Source organism: Mastomys coucha, unplaced genomic scaffold (assembly GCF_008632895.1).
Source record: "Mastomys coucha isolate ucsf_1 unplaced genomic scaffold, UCSF_Mcou_1 pScaffold7, whole genome shotgun sequence".
Classification (NCBI taxonomy): Eukaryota; Metazoa; Chordata; class Mammalia; order Rodentia; family Muridae; genus Mastomys; species Mastomys coucha.
In genome coordinates, this window is record NW_022196913.1 from 33,473,515 (window position 1) to 33,494,940 (window position 21,426).

The following is a 21,426-nucleotide window of genomic DNA, read 5'->3' on the forward strand; positions in this document are numbered from 1 at the left end:
CAATCTAATCAGCTTGATTAGATTGATCATCTTAGACCTGTGTTCAACTGCAACGTTCAACTTTCCTGTCTTCAAAAGCCTTGGAGGGTGATGGTTAAGAGAGAGAGAGAGAGAGAGAGAGAGAGAGAGAGAGAGAGAGAGAGAGAGAGAGAGAGGGAGGGAGGGAGAGAAAGGGAGAGAAAAGAAAAAAATAAAGGAAGGGAAGAGGCTGGAGAGATGGCTCAGCGGTTTAGAGCACTGACTGCTCTTCTGAAGGTCCTGAGTTCAAATCCCATGGTGGCTCACAACCACCCGTCATGAGCTCTGACGCCCTCTTCTGGTGTGTCTGAAGACAGCTACAGTGTATATTTACATATAATAATAAATAAATAAATCTTTCAAAAAAGAAAGAAAGAAGAGGGATCTTAATCTAAGGCTTGGATTTATCTTGCATGGATAGGGTCAGAGACCTTACATTTGGGAGAAGTGTATGAGAAGAAAAGTATTGGAGAATCAGAGATTCAAAACAAACAAACAACTGGGAAGATGGAGCAGTGACAGGCTCAACCACAGGGGACCTTCCTTTGTGGGGAGGGTGTCCTTTTAATACAGCATTCTGATAAAATACTCAAAGCCTCATCTGTGCTCTGGCTAGTTGTATGACAACCAGACACAAGCTCAGTCATCTGAGAGGAGGGGACCTCAATTGAGAAAAGAGTCAGCTGTAGGCAAGACTCTCCTTACTATTTAGTGACTGATGAGGGAGGGCCCAGCCCACTGTGTCATATTACCCTGGGTTCTGTCATAAAGCAGGCTAAGCAAGCAAAAGCAGCAAGCTCCTCCATGACCTCTTCATCAGCTTCTGCTTCAACTTTCCTGCCTAATTTGAGTTCTTGTCTTGGTTTCTCTCAATGGACTGTGATTTAGGATATGTGAGTGAAATATCCTCTCCAAGTTGGTTTTGGTCATGGTATTTCATCATTGCACGAGAAGCCCTAACTAGGACACTGTCCATCCTGAATATTACAAGATAGAATTTTAAGCCGCAGAGATGGTTCATTTGCTTGAGGCCCTGAGTTTGCTCTCCACTAACCATGTAAAAAATATCAGGTGTGATCTAGTACTGAAGAGATGAAGACAAAAGCATCCCTTGGTCGAGGGAGGGGGCACTGAACAGTCAGCCTAGTATAGCCCAGCAAGCCCACTGTCTCAAAAAACAGTGGCAAGCTCTTAGGGGATGACACCTGAGGTTGACTTCTGGCCTCCACATGTGTGAGCACACACATGCAGCCACACCCACATATGAATACACACACACATACACACCACATTAACACAGAGACACCTCAGAAACAAAAAACCAAGAACACCTGCTTGCTACAATCATATCCCAAGGAAGTTACCATGGATAACTTTTTACTAAGCACCCACATCCGGTCATTAAGGATAGACGACTTGCATTCTTAACAGAACAGGTAGGGTAACAATATGAGGTGCCGAACGATGGAGTCAACCCTTTCCATCATTGCAGGTGCATGGAAAAGGTAGCATATCCTAGAGGGATGAAGAGTTGCTAGGTTCCTGGAACCATAGGGAAGTGCTAAAGAAAAGAGTAGGCTAGGGTAGGAGATGCTGAACACCAAAGATGGGCTTGTGTCTCACTCAGGCACCTTCTTAATTAAAGGAGTGATGGCATCCACACATCCAGATCTGTCTCTGCATTACAGCAACAATCCCAAGACAGATGGGACCAGTGAGTGAGCAGTGACGTTAGTGTCAGCCTTAACAATAACAACAGGGACCACTGACATCTGGCTGAGATGAGGCCCACCTGAATCACTTCTGAAAATGGCCGCATTGGCAAGCTTGACTGTGGACAAAGGAATAAACCAAAGGTAAGGATTTATTTCTTTTGTGGCCTTGCTTCAAGAAAGCAATACCTTGTGGTATGTTTACAGAAGAATCAAAGGTAAAGGGAGGGATGCTCAGGGATTCCAAGTATAAATAGGAAAAGCAGCCATTTTCACATGGTCACTGTTTATCTTATCAAATGTGGACCTCTTCGTAGCCTGCAAGATTAAGAAAGTTGTTCTGAAGCAAACACAGATTCTTCCATGGCTACTGCATAAAGTCTAAATTTCTTAGCACAGCACTAAAACTCTGGGTTTTTGTTGTTGTTACTGTTTTGTTTTGCTGACCTTTAAAAATATTATATTGCATTGATTTTGGGCATGTTGGGGGGAGGGGAAGCACACATGTGTGATGCCATCCATGCAGAAGTCAGTTCTCCCTCGCCTGGGATTCAAACTCGGGTTGTTAGGTTTGGTAGCAGGTGCCCTTACTGGCTGAGCCATCTCATCAGCTTTGTTTTACAAGCCCTCACATAGCTGAGACCTTGAATTTGATATATAGCCAAAAATGACCTTGTACTTCTGATCCTAATGCCCCCCCGCAAGTGCTAGTATTCCAAGAATGAATCATAGTCAGTTTGTATGGGTTGGATTCAAACCCAGGGTTCTGTGAATGCTTGGCAAACCTCCTACTAACTAAGTTAAATCCGGCCTCCAAACGGTTCGTAACACAGACTGAGATTATTTCTCAGTCTAATTTTTCCAGTCCTGCCTCATAGGTAACACTTTTCCACAACCGTGACAGAAACTCTGTATGTTCCTACATCGTAATTCTCCTTTACCCCCACCCCTTACTGCTGATCTCTATTCTAGGAAACTCAGATGAGCTGACTCATGTAGTATTTGTCCTTCTGCATCTGCTTTATTTCAATAAGGTTTTTGAGGCTGAAGACATAGCTCAGTGATAGGGCATATGCTAAGCGCATGGAAGTTCGTGGGTTCAGTCCTCAGAGCAAACGAATGAGTATGAGAATGGGGCTCATCTGTGTTGTAACATATCAGAATTTCACTCATTTTCAGGGCTGAGAAGCACTCTATTTTATGTCTTTACATGTTGTTTGTGTTTGGGGTAGTTTCCATGTTTGAGCGCTGTGTGTAACATCACCATGAATGCTGGTGTTTAGACTTTCTTTGCTTCTCTCTTGTAAGACATTAGGGTGTGTAGCTAGGAGTGGACTTGCTTCGTTCCAGCTTTAAATCTAGAGGAATCAACACTCCTGGTTCCTAGTAGCTTGCATCATCATTTGACATTTCCACTGAAAGTTTGGGGGTTGACTTCTCCCCGCCACACATTCATTACTTCCTGTTCTTTTGATGAGGTTAACAAGCATGGAACAATAACAGCTCATTGTGATATGAGTTGTGTTTCCATAATGACTAGAAGGAGGAAGAAGAGGAGGATTTAAAGTTCAGTGGGAAGGGATGCGAGCATGGATATGGTGGGAATTGGGGTAGGAGATGAATATGTTTAAAGCATAGTTGCACATATTATTATGCTTCTCAAGACAGGGTTTCTTTCTCTGTGTAGCTTTACTTGTCCTAGAACTCACTCGGTAGACCAGGCTGGTCTTGAACTCAAGAGATCTGCATGCCTTTGCCTCCTGAGTGCTGGGATTAATGTGTGCCACCACACCACATGTATTTTTTTGATATCAGGAGTGGTACTGACTCTTGACATGCTGAGCCTTTCTATTCATGAACCTGGGACAACTTTCCATGATTTCATTCTTATAGATCTATATCTGCAACATTTTTTAGTCTTCAGCAAACAGCTCTTTCACTTCCTTGGTTATAGTAACTCCTAAGGAATTCATTAAAAATTAAATGCTTTTAAGATACAATCGTAAGTGTAGTTGCTGTTCTAATTTTGTTTTTTGATTATTTGTTGTTGATCTATAGACACTTGGTTGTATCATTTTGGCCTTGTAATTTACATCTTTACTGAGTTTATTTGTTAGCACTAGTGGCTTCCTTGGGAATTTCTACAGGGTTCTCCACAGGCAGGATCATGTCATCTGTGAACAGTTTCCATCTTCCTTTCTGATCCCTTCCCTTCCTTCTGTTGTGTAATAGTGCTTGAACTTCTGGTCCACCTCTGAGCAGGTAGGTAGGGCATTCTTGACTTGTGATTTTAGGGTGAAGACTTGGAGCCTTTCAACACTGAGTGTGTTGGTAGGCAGCCATGTTTCCCCCTGAATACTAGTTATCATGTTGAGGAATTTACCTTTTGTTTGTTGTTTTCCATTTCTTTTATGTTCATCATGTGAGACTGCTGGATTTTATCAAATGCCTTTTCTGTGTCCACAGAGATGACCATGTGTTCCTTACTCTTTATTCTTGTCATGATGTAGTATGTTAATTTTATTATGTTGAGTTACCCTTAAGTTCCTAAGATAAGTTCCATTTCATCATCACAAATGTAAATAATCCTTTCAATATGCTGCTGGATTCAATGTGTTAATATTTATGTTGATAACTTGGCATCCATGTATTCATAAAAAATCTGATTGGTATATATCTTTTCTCATCATGGCTTTACCTGACTCTGGAATCAAGTTCCTTGCATCAGCCACCCTGCCTGAAATTTTTCCTTGTACTATAATGCTCCTTTCTTGCTATCTAGGGAAGTCTAGCAATAAAGGAAGAAAGTCTTGCTGTAAATCATCTTCAAGAGAGCTCTAAGCTCCAGGAAGAATTTTCTCAGAGCCCCTCATTTACATGTAAAATACAATATGAAGCTCCATCTGCCAGGTGTTTCTATTACGTCTGGTAGCTTTAGAACAAATTGTTGTGCAAGCATACACTACTTCCTCTCCTTGAGGTAGTAGTGCAAGAATGACTTTCAGGGCTGAGAATGTCATCAGAATGCCTTTTTGAGAGAAATACTACTTGACTCCAAAGTTAGTCGTATAATTGAAATTATGAATGATGTATCTATTGTGTGCATAGTATGTTATATGTGTGCCCAAAACATAAAATATCCTAAGTAAACAGTGTGCTTCCTATGGAAAACCTTAGGTCTGTTAAAAGTCACAGGCTTTATGGCTCTTTCTGGAAGCAGTCCATCCATCCATAACTATGATACATTGGCTGTCCTAAAGGCAGATTAGATACCGAGAGCTAACATCCCCTGTAGGCAGGCTTTTCTGGACAGGACATTTCTCTCCTTCCTCTGCTATTTTCTTCTTGTATGTGTCTCATCAGGACTGGTAGCTTTAGATGCTCAAAAGCTAGACAAATGGAGGTCCAATCCTGCACTTCGCCTTCTTGGCCATTGGGGTGTTTCCTAGAGTTAGAACAGTATTGTCCTAGAGGAAGCAGTACTGGGAGGTTAGAAGCAAGTCAGAGCTTCTGCCTTTTCCTGGTGGGGGTGGGGGTGGGCATCAGGCACGGCTTACCAGGCCTGTCTTTTAATCTAGATGCCCTTTTCATCTTTGGCCGCAGAAGTCTCCTTCTTGATCTTAGATCAGCCTTTCAAATCTGTACTTGAACTTATGCGTTAATTTGATCTCTTGAACTGCAGCTGCAATCTATTTTCTTTGAATTTTCCTTCCTTTGCTGAATTTGTTAGAATAAGACCCAAAGTCCCTCGAGGCAGGAGGCTTTTTATTCCCCATAAATTCTTTTGAGTCATCATGGTGTTGGTATCAGAATCCAAAACTGACTTATAAAATTGGTTTTCACCCCAAATGTATGAAGTTCTCTGATGTTCTGCCCGCCATACCCATGTTGGAGAGACAGACTGATTGGGCTACCTTTGGTCTCCTTATTACTGTCCTTATATGAGTCTCAGTAAAAACCTGAAAATCAGCTCCCATTAATCATCATTAAGAACATCATCAGATTATAGTAGAAATTTTCCTGTTTTTCTAAACCTTGTCTATCTGCTGTACCCACCAATGTGTTGAAAAGCTATTTGTTAAAAACAATAATTTACTGCTACCTTTTAGTCCATGACTATAAAATTTCACAGAACCACTTCCACAGAGGAACATGTCATTTAAGACCTTCTGTATCTATGTTCTCATTCTAAAGTCACCCCAATTAGACTCAGAATAAACTATCTCATATTTCCTTTGGAGTATCAGCTACTTTTTGCCTCTACAATGGCTTATGTTCTGCAAGGAGAGGAACTGATATATGTAAGAACATAGTGTATTTTTATTTTAGACAAAGTCTCCTTTTATAGCTCTGGCTATAGATCAGGCTGGCTTCAAACTCAGAGATCAAGCTGCCTCTCCCTCCTGTGTCTTGGTAGTTAATACACGTACTATCCTATCCACTTAAGGACACAGTATTTCATATATATAATACTCTGTAATATTTCTCCACATCTGCAATAAAATATTTTTTTTCCACTTTTATATGAGAGACTCAAAGAGAGAAAGTGGCCTGGTTAAGGCCAAGGCTGGCTGACAGTGGTCTCTTATGCCTTCTCTTTATATTATTTGCCTCATATGTGTGCTGAGAACCACTGGGACCTGTGTCATCCTTTACAGCTTCGACACCATGTAAGTCAAACTGGATGGTAGGCTAAGAACAAGTGTATTCCTGGCTGGGCATAATAGCACAAGCCCTTAAATCCCAGCACTTGGGAGACAGAGGCAGGTAGATTCTCTGAGTTCTAGGATATCCAGAGCTATGTACATAGACTCTGTTTTGTTGTTGTTTTGGCTTGTTCTTTTTTTTGGGGGGGGGGTTGGTTTTGTTTTATTTGTAAAAGAGTGAAACATCTTAAAATTAAAAAAATAAAGATAGACAGACAGACAGATAGAACAAGTGTATTAATGACGTGTGGACCAGTAAGCTAGCTTGAAGCACTTAGGATCCCAGCTTAAGTACATTGAACATGAATCTTAGGTGTTATAGTGGAAGTTCTCGAATGGCACTGGCCAACTGAAGAAACAGTCAAGGGTCTATTTATTAGTTGGTAGGTTTTAACACACACTCATGTTCTACTATGTCATAAGAACTATTTTTAAGTATGACAAAAATTTTACTTCATGTTAAAATCATCACAGTGGAAAAAAAGGTCATCACTGTGACTTAGCAATGGCGGGGTGCATTTGCTGGCCACCATGCCACACCTTCAGCCTTGAAGCATGCCCTGTGTGCCTGCCCTTCCTCCTCTGCATTGATTCTCATTTATGATTTGCTTTTAATCACATCAGTGGACACAAATCTGCTCTTACAAAGATATGGTATCATCAAAAATATCAAATATCACATAAGTTAGTGTTGAAATGGGATTCTTTTTTAATTTGTATGTATGTGTGTGGTGTGTGTAGCACACTGCACGTGTGGAGGTCAGGGAATGACTTCAGGGAGTTGGGTTGCTCCTTCTCATGAGTCCTGGAGATCACACTCAAGGTATCTGGCTTGGTGGCCAATGTCTTGACTTGCAGAACCATCTTACAAATGGATCTGTTGTGAGCTTGCAGTTTGCATGGCATTTGATAAATGCTGTTTCCTTCACTAACTAACCTGAGAATACTCGAGGTACTTCTGTGAACTCCCTGCAGTTCCTAGGGTGCTCTGGGGATCAGGCAAGCCTTCTTGATATGCATATTCATTTCTCTTGCATCCACTTCAGATATGCCTGTAGTGATTTGGAATGGTTTCTCCAGACAAGCAAATGGAGAGGGCTATCACATTACAATTTCACCTCTGCTCAGGCCTGAAGATCGTCTCCACCGCCCTCCACCCCGTTTCTCCCGCCCTCACTTCCCTTTGTACCCCCCCCCCTGCAATCTTCATTTTAAACTATTTATTTTATGTTAAACCTCTTCAAATTTCACTTGTAATTTAAACTTTCCCTCCATGGCACGGTATGCACATTGAAACTCTGGCTGGAGTGGACTCACCAGAGAGAGCAGGGGTGTTGATGGAGACATGTGCTGGACATCTGTTTACGCATTTTCCCAGCACAGAGCACGGGTTTTACTAAATCTTCACATTCGCAGATGGGCCATTTCGTGTCTGGCAAAACAGGGAATAAGAGGAAAGGACAAGAGGAGTAAAGAAGAAAACCACTCGACAACTACTCCTTTATTTAATATGTACTCTAAGTTCTGGAGTAAGATGTCACAGAATGGATGCTAGGCCTGCCTAGGACCCAAGCAAGCATCTTCATGGTCAGTCTTAGATACACATCTGTTAGCACAGGTCAGGTTGAGGTCAAAGATGAGCTGAGGGCGCAGGATGGCCCAGTGCTATGCAGAGGATTTTTATTTGAACTGTGTTCCAGTTTCACCTCTTAGTAGTTCTGTGTACTTGGGCAAGGCAGTCTTGTGTGCGCTCTCTCTCTTCTCAGTTAGATGGTATTAATACCTGTCTCAACCTGTTTCTTCAGGACTGAAGAGCACTGATAAGACGTACTTCCTGTCTAGCACATTATGATAGCGAGTGGCTAAATCCTTATTATTAAAATAGGGTGAGACCCCACTACAAGCAGCCGGCAGGGAGAGGCCTGGTGGAGACCTCAAAGCTGTAATGAGAGAATATAAGAGAATGGCCCGCTTCCCTCCACCTGCTTGTGGGTTAGGAGCAGGTACAATCCGTTCAGTGTCTATGGTAGTGGAACATAAGCAAATGCTGTAGTGCTACAATTCCAACCTCAGTATACACTCAGCATACTCTTTTTTCTGTGTGTCAAGGCATCTTTAGTGTAGCATGTCTCAGAATGCAAAAGGTCAGAAACAAATATAGAATGGGTAAACACAAGGTATTTTTGGATAGAATACTACTCTGCAATAAATGTCAACAAGTCACTGCTACATGTGACAGGTGGAATGGATTTCACAATGCTGAGCAAGAGAAGGTAGACATGAAAAAGTTTGGCTGCATTTATATAAATGCCCTAAATGGTCAGTGATAGAGATAGGGACAGTGGTTGTGTTTTCTGTGGTGGAGTTAAAGGGTGGGAAGTTGTCTGAGTAGCCTCCAGGTGCTGGCTTAAAATGTACCTCACTTTGTGGAAATCCTTCCCAATTAAAACTTCTTACATGGATTTTTACTCTCTTAAAAGAGGAGAGACACAACCCACAAGTCATGTCCTATCTGGGCAGACTGTTGGTATGAGTCAGGTCATAGGAACACAGCCGTAAGGTCTAGTAGCTTGTACTGCCTTACACTTCTTGTGGAAGTACACGTAGCTGGATCTGGCAGGGGCTCTGGGGCTGATGTATGTGTGGCTGGATGTGGTATGGACCCAGGATGAAGAAGATTTCATTCAGCCACAAAAGCCTACATTCACCACAATGGTGGGAAGAGCCAACTGTACATACACCAGTTAGTTTTCAACCCAAGCTGCCCAAAGACAGCACTTCTGCACATATATTCACTGCTTAAAAAAACACGGGCAGTGGTGTCGCACACCTTTAATCCCAGCACTTGGGAGGCAGAGGCAGGCAGATTTCTGAGTTTAAGGCCAGCCTGGTCTACAGAGTGAGTTCTAGGACAGCCAGGACTACACAGAGAAACCCTGTCTTGAAAAACCAAAAAACACATGCAGACTTGCTTGGCTTCAAAGGAAAAGCCGTGGAGCTTCACTGGCTGGGCTGGGGGAGGCAACCATTGGGGCACGCTCCCAAGTTCCTTTGCAAATGCTGAGGGCACAGGTAGATCTTTACCCTTTTTATCCCAGTGTATGCACACATTTATCCATGATGTGCATGCGCACATTTCAAGCATGTGTATGAAGGCCAGAGGACAACCTCAAGTGTTAGTCCTTGCCTTCTACCATGCCTGAAACACAGCTCTTGTTCTCTGATGCACATAGTAGGTTGGCTAGTCTGTGAGCTTCTGGAAATTTTCTTGCCTCTGCCTTCCATACTGCCATGGGAGCTGGGATTGCAGATGCATGCAATTTCACATCTGGTTTTCTGTGGGTTCTGGAATGAGGACTCGGGTTCTTGTACTTGCAGGGCAAGCACTTTATCCACTAAATGCACTTCCCTAGCCATGAGCTTTGGCTGCCCTTTGAGAACTGGCCAGTTGCTTCCGTTTTCATTGAAGGCTTTACTAAAAAACTTATTTCTTATCAATGTGTCACTTACTTACATCATAAGCATAGACTCTGACCAAAACCAAACCAAACCAAACCAAACCAAACCAAAAACAAAAACAAAAACAAAAACCCAAAAAAGAAAAAAACAAAAACATAACGCAAAAGCAAAAAGGAACAGTCAGGCAGGGCCAGGCTCACAGCTCCCCTCAGTACAATGCAAGTTCCTTTTAGAAGCACATGGCAGGGTTAGGAGGCTTATGTTAGTAGTAAAGAGTATTCATGTGTGAGTATTTGCATACGCACATTTTCCCCAACTAATGACATTAGGGGATGGGGTCTTTAGGGGACAGATGTAAGGAAGTGCTGACAGAGGGGACGAGTCTAGAGATGAAAATATTCCTATGGTATCTAAAGCCATTTGCTTGGTTTTCCTTCACCTACCCAATCAAAATAACTCATTTAAAGTCCAAAAGCACAGTGTTTTCTTATTGCACCAATTCTGTTTATTGTGAAAGAAGTCATTTCAGTTAGTAGAGACTGCTGATGGCGTGGGGTCAAAATGATAAATGTAGCATGTCTGGTTGGCATGTCAGGAAAGGATCATGGTTTGTTTGAAAGTTTGTGGGTGCCACAGGCATGGAATTTTCACATTTTCTTGAACGCCAGGAAGAGTCCTTTAAGTGGTGAACTTGGGTCCAACTTCTCAAAATAGGTTTCTGTATAAACTTTTTAGGAACACATCTGCTGCGAAAAAGATGTTTGTAGCACGGGGACTCCAAATACAGCCCGGAGAATGTTTATTAAGGGCTGAATGTTCTTCCACACAAGGAAAGGATGGGCAGAACCTCGGATGGGCAGAGCCACTGTGCACTTAGGCTGGGACTTAATGACTGGAGCTAAAAAAAAAGAAAAAAGAAAAAAAAAAAGAACAATCACTTGCCTTGCATTTGCTGTTAAAAAGAAGTCAAAAAGAGTTTGATGTGAAAGACAGGTTCAGAAGCTGTGACTGGTTTGAGGTCCAATGGCTCAGCTCAGTGTGAGCGCAGTAAGAAGGGATCCACACGAGACAGGGTGTGCAGTTCAGGTGACTGTCCTTGAGAACCGGTGTGTTGTTGCTCTCCTGTTCACTGACGGTTTTAATTAGAAACTTACTCCTTATGGATGCTTTACTTAGTTACATTGTAAGCATAGACTCTGGCCAGAAATGCAAAAGGAGAGCAAGGAGAGCCAGGCCTGCAGCCACCTTCAGTGCACAGTCACAGTGGGACATCTGCAGCACCATTCTGGAATCTGCCGAGCCATGCTGAGTTGCAGGACAGGTGTCTGTAGTTGCATTCAAGGGATTCCCAAGTCTAGTTCTGAATTCCTATAAAGACAGAAATAGGTAAGAAAAACAATTTTCAGGGAAAAAAAATTCCTGCAGCTATATTGGCCATAGTTCCTTTCAATATAGAAACATCTGGATGACCTGCAGGGTCCAGGTAGCCCCACGGTTGGTTTGGACAAGTCTGTTTCTTTTTTTGATGATTAGAACACTGTCATGTTTTTGGTTTTGTCTTGTTTTTAGACTCCATGGAAGACATTTTGTTCATCAAACGCACTCTGGAAGGCAGATATTACAAGGTGCTCTGCAATGGGAGGAAGGCTGAGCCCACTTCCAGGTTTGAGTGACCAGAGGGGCCCAGTCCCGAGTTCCCTCTGTTCACCTTGCTGTGCCAGACACAGGAAAGCCGGGAGAACACCACTTGAGAAGAGTACAGGTGAGTGAACACCATTGCCCTGCTTTTTGGGAGGCATCCAAGGCTTCTAGTCTGCCATGAGGTGAACTGAAGGAACACACTGCTACTCTTGTGGCAGTTTTAATATTTCAAAGCACCTGTTGTCTCTATTAGATGAGATATTTCACATTATACATCTCCTATCAAAACAATGCCCCCATATGCCATGACCATCCCTGCTAGAGTCACCAGGATGTGGAGATGGGACAATAGAGTATGAAAGAGAGGCTCAGCAGAGGCAGTGTGGCACGGCTGTCCTTGAGGCCATCAGATTCTCTTGTGCCTTCCTAAGCACTCTGACAGTCCTGAACACTCTGTCCCCTGTGTGGAAGCAGCTGCTATCCTACCGCTGACTGGTCTGAGGATAAGGGCTCAGGCCCTCCATTGCTGCTGTGGTAGAGCCATCTGCAATGGTGGTCTTTGTGTTGTATTATTTTAATTAATATTGAAGAGTCCCATTACCAGAGCAGAAAGACTACAGTGAATACCTTGGGCTGAAAGCTGCCTACATCAGGCCTGGCTGAAATGACAATGTCCCCACTCCTGCTCCCCTGGCCTGCTCTATTTTCAAACTCACTAACCTTAGTCAAACAACAAAGAGACCGCACCAATATTACAGTGCTCCATGAGAACCAAAACCTGTATAACAAACAACACCCTAGACATACCATCAGGAGAGAGCTGCTTGCCAAGAAACTGCCTTAGTCAAGACTCATAGTCACCTAATCTATAGGATGAGCAAATTTAAATGTAGAAACACAAGGTAACATGGCTTCTCTAAACGAGGACTAGATGCCAAGGAAACTGAAATGGAAGAAAGACGTGCCAGAGAAAGAACATTGATAAAAAGTGCCTTGGGGCCGTATATAAGATGAGTAGAAAGATCAGAGAGGAAAGAAATGAAACTCACAGGGACACAGTACAGAAGGAAAGCCTAGTGACCTCCAGAAGTCTGAGCTCCAGGACCCACACAGGAAAAGTAGAGAAATGCACTTCTATGTTCTCTGACCTTCACACATGTGTAGTGACACACACATGTATGCACACTCACAGTAAAGAAAGAAAAATAGGAATGGAACATGTCAAGGTGACCCTGCATACAGGTGATATGGTTCTATTCAAAAGAAAAACCTGAAGACGCCATCAAGAAACTGTTAAAACTGATATACTCAGTAAAGTAGCAGAATCTGGTCTTTTTATTTGCCAATAATGAGTTTGATGATAACGAAATCCACAAAGCAATGCCATTCACAAATACCTACCAAATACGCAGGAGTAAATGTAACTAAGAATGTGAAAAAGCTCTGAAATGAAAATGACCAAATTATGAAACTAATAAAAGAAATAAAGAGACATTTAGGCACACAACCTCCCAGGTTTTAGTTGGAAAAATTAATGTTGCTAAATGACCACACTATCAAAAAGAAGCAAAACCACAGTCAGGACTCACAACTTTCTTCATGAGTGCATAAAATAATTCTATAGTTTCTTTGGAAAATAAAGGACTCTAAATAGCCAAATTTATATTGAACAAATAAGAGCAAATTTGGAAGCATAATTCCCTGATTCCAAAACATACTGCAGAGTTGCAGTCATCAAAATAGCACAGTACTGGCGGACACATTGACTAAATCTCCAAAAATGTCCATTGGAGAAAAAAATAGCATCTTTAATATGGGTTCTGGAAAAATGGACGCCCACATGGGAAACACTGAAACTTAACCACAATCTCTCATCTAACAAAAACCAAACAAACCAAACCAAAAACACAAAAAATCAAAAACACCAAGCAACAAATAATAAAACCCAACTCAAAATGAATCAGAGACCTGAAACTAAAAGTGCTGGAGGAAAGCAGTGCTAACAATTAGATGTACCTGCAGCAGTGCGAAGAATGGTTTTCTGGGTAAGGCCTCTGGATCACAGGAAACAAAGCCCAAACTGGCAAATGGTGTAGCCTCCAGCCAAGTGAAGAAAACAACGAAGTGAAGCCTCCATGCACAGAATGAGAGGAAACCTGTGCTGGCTGCTCACTGCACACAGGGTTAGTGTTAGAGCATGTAAGGGAACCACATACTTAAAGCAAAAAACAGTTAAGGAGTGGGCTAGAGATCTGAAAAGGCAAATCCATGAAAAAATTTCTAGTATCATCAACCATGAAGGAAATGCAAGTCAAAAGCTACAATGAAACATCAGCTGGCCCTAGTTAGAATGGATGTAACAATAACAACTAAAATGAACTGATGGCCATAACCAAATCTCCCGATGAAGATGCTGGTAAGGATGCACAGAAAAGGGAAAGCCTTTAACATCACCATTAGAAATGTGAATTAGTATGCCTGCTATAGTGAACAGGGTGGAGGTTCCTCAGAATCAAACCCAGAGCTACCATCTGTCCAGCCCCACTTCTGGGTGGATATCTGACATCAAATGAAGTTGGAAGCAGGAATCATGATAAGAAAACAATGGAACTTTTGTTTTGAATGTGGATGTATGGTGTGTATATGAGTACATATGTTCACATGTATTTGTGCACATGTATGCATACATGTAGGGAGTAGGGAGTTGGTGCCTGGTACCTCCTCAGTTGCTCTACCCTTTATTTACTGAGACATGGTCTCTCCCTGAATCTAGAGCTCACAGACTGAGCTAGTCTACCTACCCAGCATGGCCCTGCCTCCGCCGTCCAAGCGCTGGGGTGGCCACCTTTTTCCTATCCACCTTTTTCATGTGGGTTCTGGGCATCTGAGCTGCACTCCTCATGTTTGTGTGGAAAGTGCTTTATCCATTTAACATCTCCCAGCCAACAGAACATTTTAATAATACAGAGTATAATATAGGTAAAATGATTATAAATGACAAAAAAGATAAAAGTTGACACAATAGAACTGTGAATATAATATACTTCAGAGAAAAATATAGCTGTGGCCAACAGTACTAGGGAAAAAAAAACCAGTATCAGTAAGGCCCAGACTTTCCATTAAGTCTTTTAGCTACTGAAAGTCATTTATTCCTAAAATTTAAGATACCTCTTCAAAATGCTCAATTCAAGAAAATATAATGCTTCTTAAAACAATCAATCAAACATAATTTTTAAGCGCTTGAATTCTCAGAAACATCTTTCCAAAAACAAATGTGAAACAAGTCAGGGGCTGATTATTTGTTCAATCAAAAAAAAAAAAAATCCCTTGATTTTCACAGATGAAGGACTTCACTGACAGTTCCCACCATGCACCCTGCTAACTCCTTGGACATCTCACTGCTAAGCCTACTTCCTAGATTTTCACGGTATCTCCACACAGGGTCTCTCCATGCGGTTCAGAAGTCAGAAAACCAGATTCTCCCTCAGCCTTTCAGTGCTGGGATTACCGGTGAGATTTATTTACTTTAATTTTCCAAAGTATAGCTTATCAAATCCCAACAAAGCAACAAATCTCCTAAAAGCAGAAGCGAATATATACATGCCCCAAATCAACCAAACAACAATAAGCTTTTAATTTTAGGTTTAGAAGCCCGAGGATGAAGCCAAGAATCCAAGCGGTTACAGGTGAAGGCAGTTCGTCTGGCAGCCATGTTGGCTCTGATTGCTTCCTTCCCTAGCAAGGATGGATGTTTTGGGAGGGACAGAAAGAGGGATCTTTAATTTGAGCATGTTCTTGGAAGCATGGTTCTAGGAGCTGTGAGTGCCAATTCTGGGCTCTACTCCCAGCTCAGACATGGTCTTCTCTCATGACAGGCATTTCCCCGCCTATAAAGTGGTGGTGCTTAGAGCATCTGTGCATCCCTGGGTTGTTGTGAGGACTGAATGGAGACAACATAGAGAACTTAGTGGTTAAGGATTGCCGAGATCAATGCATCCCACGCTACGCTGAGGTTCTAATGGACTATGCAAATGACCTCAAACGAAGTCACTATTTGATTTGCTTTCCGGATATGATTAATCTGCTCATGGTATTTTAGTTTATTACAAATAGCACCAGGAAGTATGCAGTATGACGAATGACTGCAGGTCCAAGTTTAGCTGGCAATGAGATCCAAGCTAATTAATACTGCTATGATGTAAGAAGACTAACCTCTGCTGTACAACGGTGTTACAGTTAGAAGATAGGCCAAGTATTCAGCCTGGGCTCTGGGCACGTAAGACAGGCTGCTGTGGCTGTTGTGTACAGGGATATGGCGTGGAAAAGTGAAGACCAGCAGTTCTAAGATAATGACATCTGTCATTAGTAATGTCCTCACAGCCTTTAGCCTCTGAGAAGGAAGCTACACTCAGCAGTCGGCACTTCTCGAGAGGTGGGCAGTAAGGCTCCCTGCTAGGCAAGAAGACTTGTGGAGTGAGTCATGGGGAAAGCTCTTAACTAAAGCCACCCCAGCCGCCTTCTTCTTATTTTCTCAGTTTTGAACTGAAGACAGGACTTGGCTTAGGAACACCCTGTCAGCTACCACCTCTTTGCACATCCTATGCTCTGTGGGTAAGTCTGTTTACTCTCCCTATCCTATGGGCAATCCTGAGCAGACCCCCTTAATTTCCCAATAGATGCTCAGGGTCCGGTGCCAAGGAGGAAGCAGAGCTAGCTGAATGGACACTAAGTTTTCCACCTTCCCTTAGTTCCACATGTTCACATTTTATATAAACACTCTGGCCATGGGAAATGTCATTTGCTTGCTGTCTTTCTTATTAGAACATCAGGTACAGGGGACAAGCATACTAGTGAGGAATGGCACCATGTGAAGGTTAATCTCTATTTTCAACTAGCTCTAGGGTCACCTGCGAGACATGGCTGGGCATATCTGTGAGGGTATTATCACCTTAAATAAGGGAGGTGCTATGCCTTGGGTTGGGGTTCTGGGCTGAATAAAATGAGGAAAAGGGAGAAAGCCAGCTGAGGGCCAGCGTGTGCCATCTCTCTGCTTCCTGACTATGGATACAACTGACTAGCAGCTCTGCGTGCCTGCCACCATGCCTGCCTCTCTTGCCATGACAGACTCTATTTGCCTTTCAAACCATGATCCAAGACCACTTCCCTCTTTAAGTTAGTTATGTCAATATTTTATTACAGCCATGAGAGAAGTAATTTATACATGTTTTAGATTAGTTTCCTAATATGACTTCAACTATGCTAACACTAGAATATCAAACAATACAAAACTATTGTTAGAATTCTGGAGGTCACATGTTCTAGGATTTTGTAGGTAAGGATGAACGAATTCCTTGTAGAAGCTCTCTGGGACAGAACTCAATGCTTGCCTTTTCTAGGTGGCTAAGTGGCTGCCCAGAGCTTCTGACCTGTGCCCGTTCTTCCATTTCAAAGCTGGAAGCACAGAGATGGTGACTTATGTGATAATGATTATCCTGGGACAATTCAGAGCAATCTCATCTCCAGATTCTTCCTTAGCTGTGCTTGCAAAGCCCTTCTTTCTGGGATAGGCATCATATGTGCAGTTTTCAGGGACTAAGATGTGGGCCTACTGTGCCCACTGCTGCACAGTCCCTCGGGCTCTTCGCCCACTAGTATGTGTGTTGAGCTCGAGCAGTGTTGAACTCAGCACAGAAGAATACACCCCACCAGAACTGCAGTGCTCTCACATGGCAGAGCAGCTGAAGGTAGCTCTGTGCCTCGCTGACCATGAAGCCCCCGAGGGGAGGAAAGCAGGGGTCCTCCAGGGCCCAGCCTTGGCTAAGCCATGAAGCCTCCTATGGGAAGAAACCAGGAGACCCTCAGGGCCTAGCTTCTGCTAAACCTTTTCCTTGCACCTAGCACAGACCTGACTCTGCTCACTGTGAGGCCTCTGGGACGACAGGAGTTGTTCTGAGTTGTTCTACTCATGGAATTTGCGGCCCTCAGAGGCAGGACCCTGGGAAGGGCTCCTGGGGGACAGTCAGCTGCTGTTTGCAGAGTGGATACTGCATTCTACTTGGTTCTCTATTATCTGCATTTACTGTGTCAGCACTCACATACTTTATACTTTTTTTTGTTGTTCTTAAAACTACCCAATGAAGGAGCAGGGAGAACTTAACTCTTCAGTATGATGAATAGGGAAGAGAGACTGGGCTTTAGCTCTACAACACACAACATACTTCAGAAATGTTGATATGGTCAGCTGTAAATAAGAGTGATGTCAAGTACCTCATGACTATCAAACTGACTGACAGGAATCCAGGTTTCCAGAAAAAAGGCTTTATGCACCCTTCCTGATGCTGTAGACTCTGAGGTACTAGTTTTAGCTCCTGTTTCTCTATAGAAGGCCATCCTAGGAAAGCCAGCCTAGGTCATGCATAAGCCACTTCGAACTGCATGTCTTACAGAGCTGAGCCACATTGTACAAGGAGTATAGCTGGATTTTGTCAGAGCACACACACGTACACATGTGCATGCATACATACATACACTATCGACAATGCTCATATTAGGACATGCTGCAAAATGCATTTTAATGAGGAACAGTTGGTCTGGTTCTGCTCAAATGAAAGACAGCCCTGTAAGAGAGTCACCACCTGCCTTCCCAGCTTGTACAGCAGCTTCTAAATGAGTTCTTCTGTCCCTGACACCTGCAGGTGTTGCCAGGGCCCTGCAATTACATTCCAGTGCCAGCTCTTTCTCTCAGATTGGCAGACAATGTCATTCCCCATGATTCAGTGATCCATGCCATTAGGAGATAATAGGACATACAGTGACCAAGGGTACCAAACTATCTCAATTATTCTCCTAGACATCTCCTAACCTGGGAACATGCTACTATCATAGGAGTGCTTGATTATCTGCCATCCAAGGATGCTTCTAGTTCTTGATGTCTATGTTTAAGATGCTACACACAGAGCCCGTCAGCTTAGTAGGCACTGTGGAATACACACAGCCAACAGACTGCTGTTAAGAATTAATTGGGCCTTTTCATTTGAAAACCTGACACACAGTCACATGATGAGAATACACTATCAGTTTCTCTCTAATGCTTTCAGGCATGAGTGATTCAACATCAGATATTCCTGCCCCCTACCCCAAATGCTTAATTGCTATCAGGTCATTAAAAATGCAAGGAAAAAAATTTAAACATGAACATGACAAAAAATCTCACTATAATCTTAGGATCCTAATATTTTTTAATCTTATTTTGGTGATAGCAAAGGCTAATGTTTACTAATAAGACTGAGCATAAATTATTAAGCTATTGACTACATGATCAAAGGAATTTCAGATTATATTCTGAATAATTTTGCCTTGACATCCACCAAAGGAATAGATGTGATGTGTCCCTGCATGACCTCAGTGACCCCTCTTTCAGGATGCCTACCCCTTGGACGTGGACTGTGCCCAATGAAACAAAGCAAAGCCCAGTATCTGCCTGTCACCTCATTGTGACTCACGGGGAGTCTGCATTTCATCTGACTCAAGAGACATGAAAAAACCTTCCAAGCTCTGAACTTCTTAGAAAAGACTGAAGACATTTCTTATGTGTAAATTCATTTCCTGCCTCACTCAGAAGCACAGTTAACAGCTTGAAGTGCAAACTAACAAGGATGGAGGATATGATGCTTGATAGCCCCTGTCTCAGGATAAGTAAGACTTTCTATCATCCTTGTCTCCTAAGGGCCTGATGTGGGCTCAGCAGAAAGCCTGCTGAGCTCCAGCACATGCCCAATACAAGGCAGCGTGCAGGAAGCAATCTCAAGTGCTGAGTTTTTGCTTTGAATATAAAAATATTTTTGTGTCAAAAAATGATCTCTACCATAACTGCACCTTAATTCTTCAAATGCAAGCTTCAAGACCCACCTCTTGTGGTAAACACCATTAATGCAAATTGCTCATCCATCTTTGACACACAGGCAGGTCTTGGCATAAAGAAGGAACAAAGGGTCGCACTTTGATCTAACGTCTATAATCAGTGCCTAGGCTAGTAGTAGAGATCTGAGGTCATTCTTTCTAAATTGGAGCAGCATCAATGCAAGTTAAAGCTGCTCCACAGACAGGCTGCTGAGAGGGATTGGAATCTGATCGTCTAGTAAGAAATACAATTTCTGTGCCACTTTTCCCCCAGTACATCCTGCAAGCCAGACAAATTGTAGGTGGAAGGTTTTGTGGCTGGGTTGGTGTCTCAGTTCCTCCACTGGAAGTCTTGCCTGGTTACAGGAGATGGCCCATTCAGCTTCCTTATTCCTCAGTGCAGGAAGTCTCAGCTACAGTCACCATCACAGACTCCTGGGAGTTTCCATTTCCACTACACTGGGTTTCTAGCTCAGCCTCAAGATGGTCCCCAATTCCAGTTGTCTCTCCCAGTGCTCTCTTGTGCCATCCTCTCCGCACCTGATCCCTCAGTTCCTTTCTCTTCTTACCCCCCAGTCTACCCTCAATATCTACTCATTTCCTTTCATAGGGAGATCCATATGCCCCCCTCTCCGAGCCCTCCTTGTTACTTAGCTTCTCTGGCTCTGTGGTTTACAGCATGATTATCCCTTACAGCTAACATGTGCTGGGGAAAAGCTGGTACAGAAATTGTGGGAATGGCCAGCTTGAGACCCATGCCTCTGGAGGGAGCCCACACCTAATACTGTCTGGAGGGTTAGGAACTAGAGGCAAGACACCTAGGATAGAACCAAACACGACTGACAAAAACCAAAACAAACAAGTTTTATATTCTACTATATTTTATACTCTACTATATAAAATACTATACTTATATTCTACTATATGATATTCTACTATAGTCACAGATAGAAGCCTAGCATAATGATTATCAGAGAAGCTGCATGGGTCTACACTAGGTCCACTGCTTATGTGTTATGGCTATGTGCCTGGTCTTCCTGTGGGAGCAGGAGCTTCTCTGACTCTTTGCCTGCTCTTGAGACCCTTTTCCTCCTACTGGGTTGCCTCCTCCAGCTCTGATAAGAAGGGAGGTGCCTATGCCTAGTCTTATTGCAACTTGATAATGCTATGTTTGCATGCTATCCCTGGGAGGCCTGCCCTTTTCTGAAGGGAAAGCAGGAGTGAATGGGGGTGGGGAAAAGGAGAAACTGTGTTTGGAATGTAATATATGAGATAAAAATAAATTAATGATAAAAAGAAATACAATAGATAAGTTGTATTTCTTGTGGGAAGAATACTTGTATCTCTATAAAATGTGAACGCGCACCTCTAAAGAACAGGGAGAAGTCTGGGTGTCCATCAGGTAGTACTGCCCTTTCCTTGGCAGCAGGTTCTGGGTATCCACTGATGAAATCCTTTCACTATTCTCTCCACACAGAGTGCTGAGGATGCTGGGTAATACAACTGGAATCTTCCAACGCATCTTCAGGAAATCAATCAAACTCAAATAATTACTATTGAGAGTTTCCTTCCAATGAAGTAACCATGTTCACTTTCTATTTTTGAATGGAAAAGCAGCCATGGGTGATGGTAGTGTCACTCTCCTTTGACCTCCTCAGAGGTTCTAGGCATCATTTTCATATACTAGCTAGAATCATCTCTAGCGTCACTTAGCTCTGTGAACTGCAAGTATTTTTGTTGTCTCAAAGAGCTTCATAAAGAATAAAGTACAATATAAAACTGTCTCCTACAGGCCGTAATGATATAGACATTCAGCTTGGAAAGTGCTAGAAAACTAGTTAAGATCAGTTCCATGATATAAACGTACTGAAATGACAAAATGATCAACCAGACAACCAGAAATTCACATCTCTGCCTATGTTTCCCCTTGTTTCCAAAGTTCGATTATGTATTACCTCCAAAGTCCTCTCCTAAACATGTCCTCTTTCTAC

The 21,426-nt window shown here is 42.7% G+C and overlaps 1 protein-coding gene and 1 long non-coding RNA gene across 3 annotated transcripts in view; one reads left to right on the top strand and one right to left on the bottom strand.

Annotated features, from left to right (window-relative positions):
* The first annotated feature begins 1,747 nt into the window (after positions 1-1,747).
* Positions 1,748-20,972, top strand: LOC116081721. Its single transcript, XR_004114981.1, has 3 exons — positions 1,748-1,874; positions 11,465-11,657; positions 20,913-20,972. It is a non-coding gene; the product is annotated as an uncharacterized LOC116081721 (long non-coding RNA).
* Cdkal1 (CDK5 regulatory subunit associated protein 1 like 1) overlaps positions 10,378-21,426 on the bottom strand; it is a 555,277-nt gene continuing 544,228 nt past the window's right edge. For both annotated transcript variants that reach the window (XM_031358356.1, XM_031358355.1), the window contains exon 16: positions 10,378-11,263. In XM_031358356.1, the coding sequence (XP_031214216.1) occupies positions 11,072-11,263 (192 nt within the window). In that variant the 3' untranslated portion in view covers positions 10,378-11,071. The remainder of the gene's footprint in view (positions 11,264-21,426) is intronic.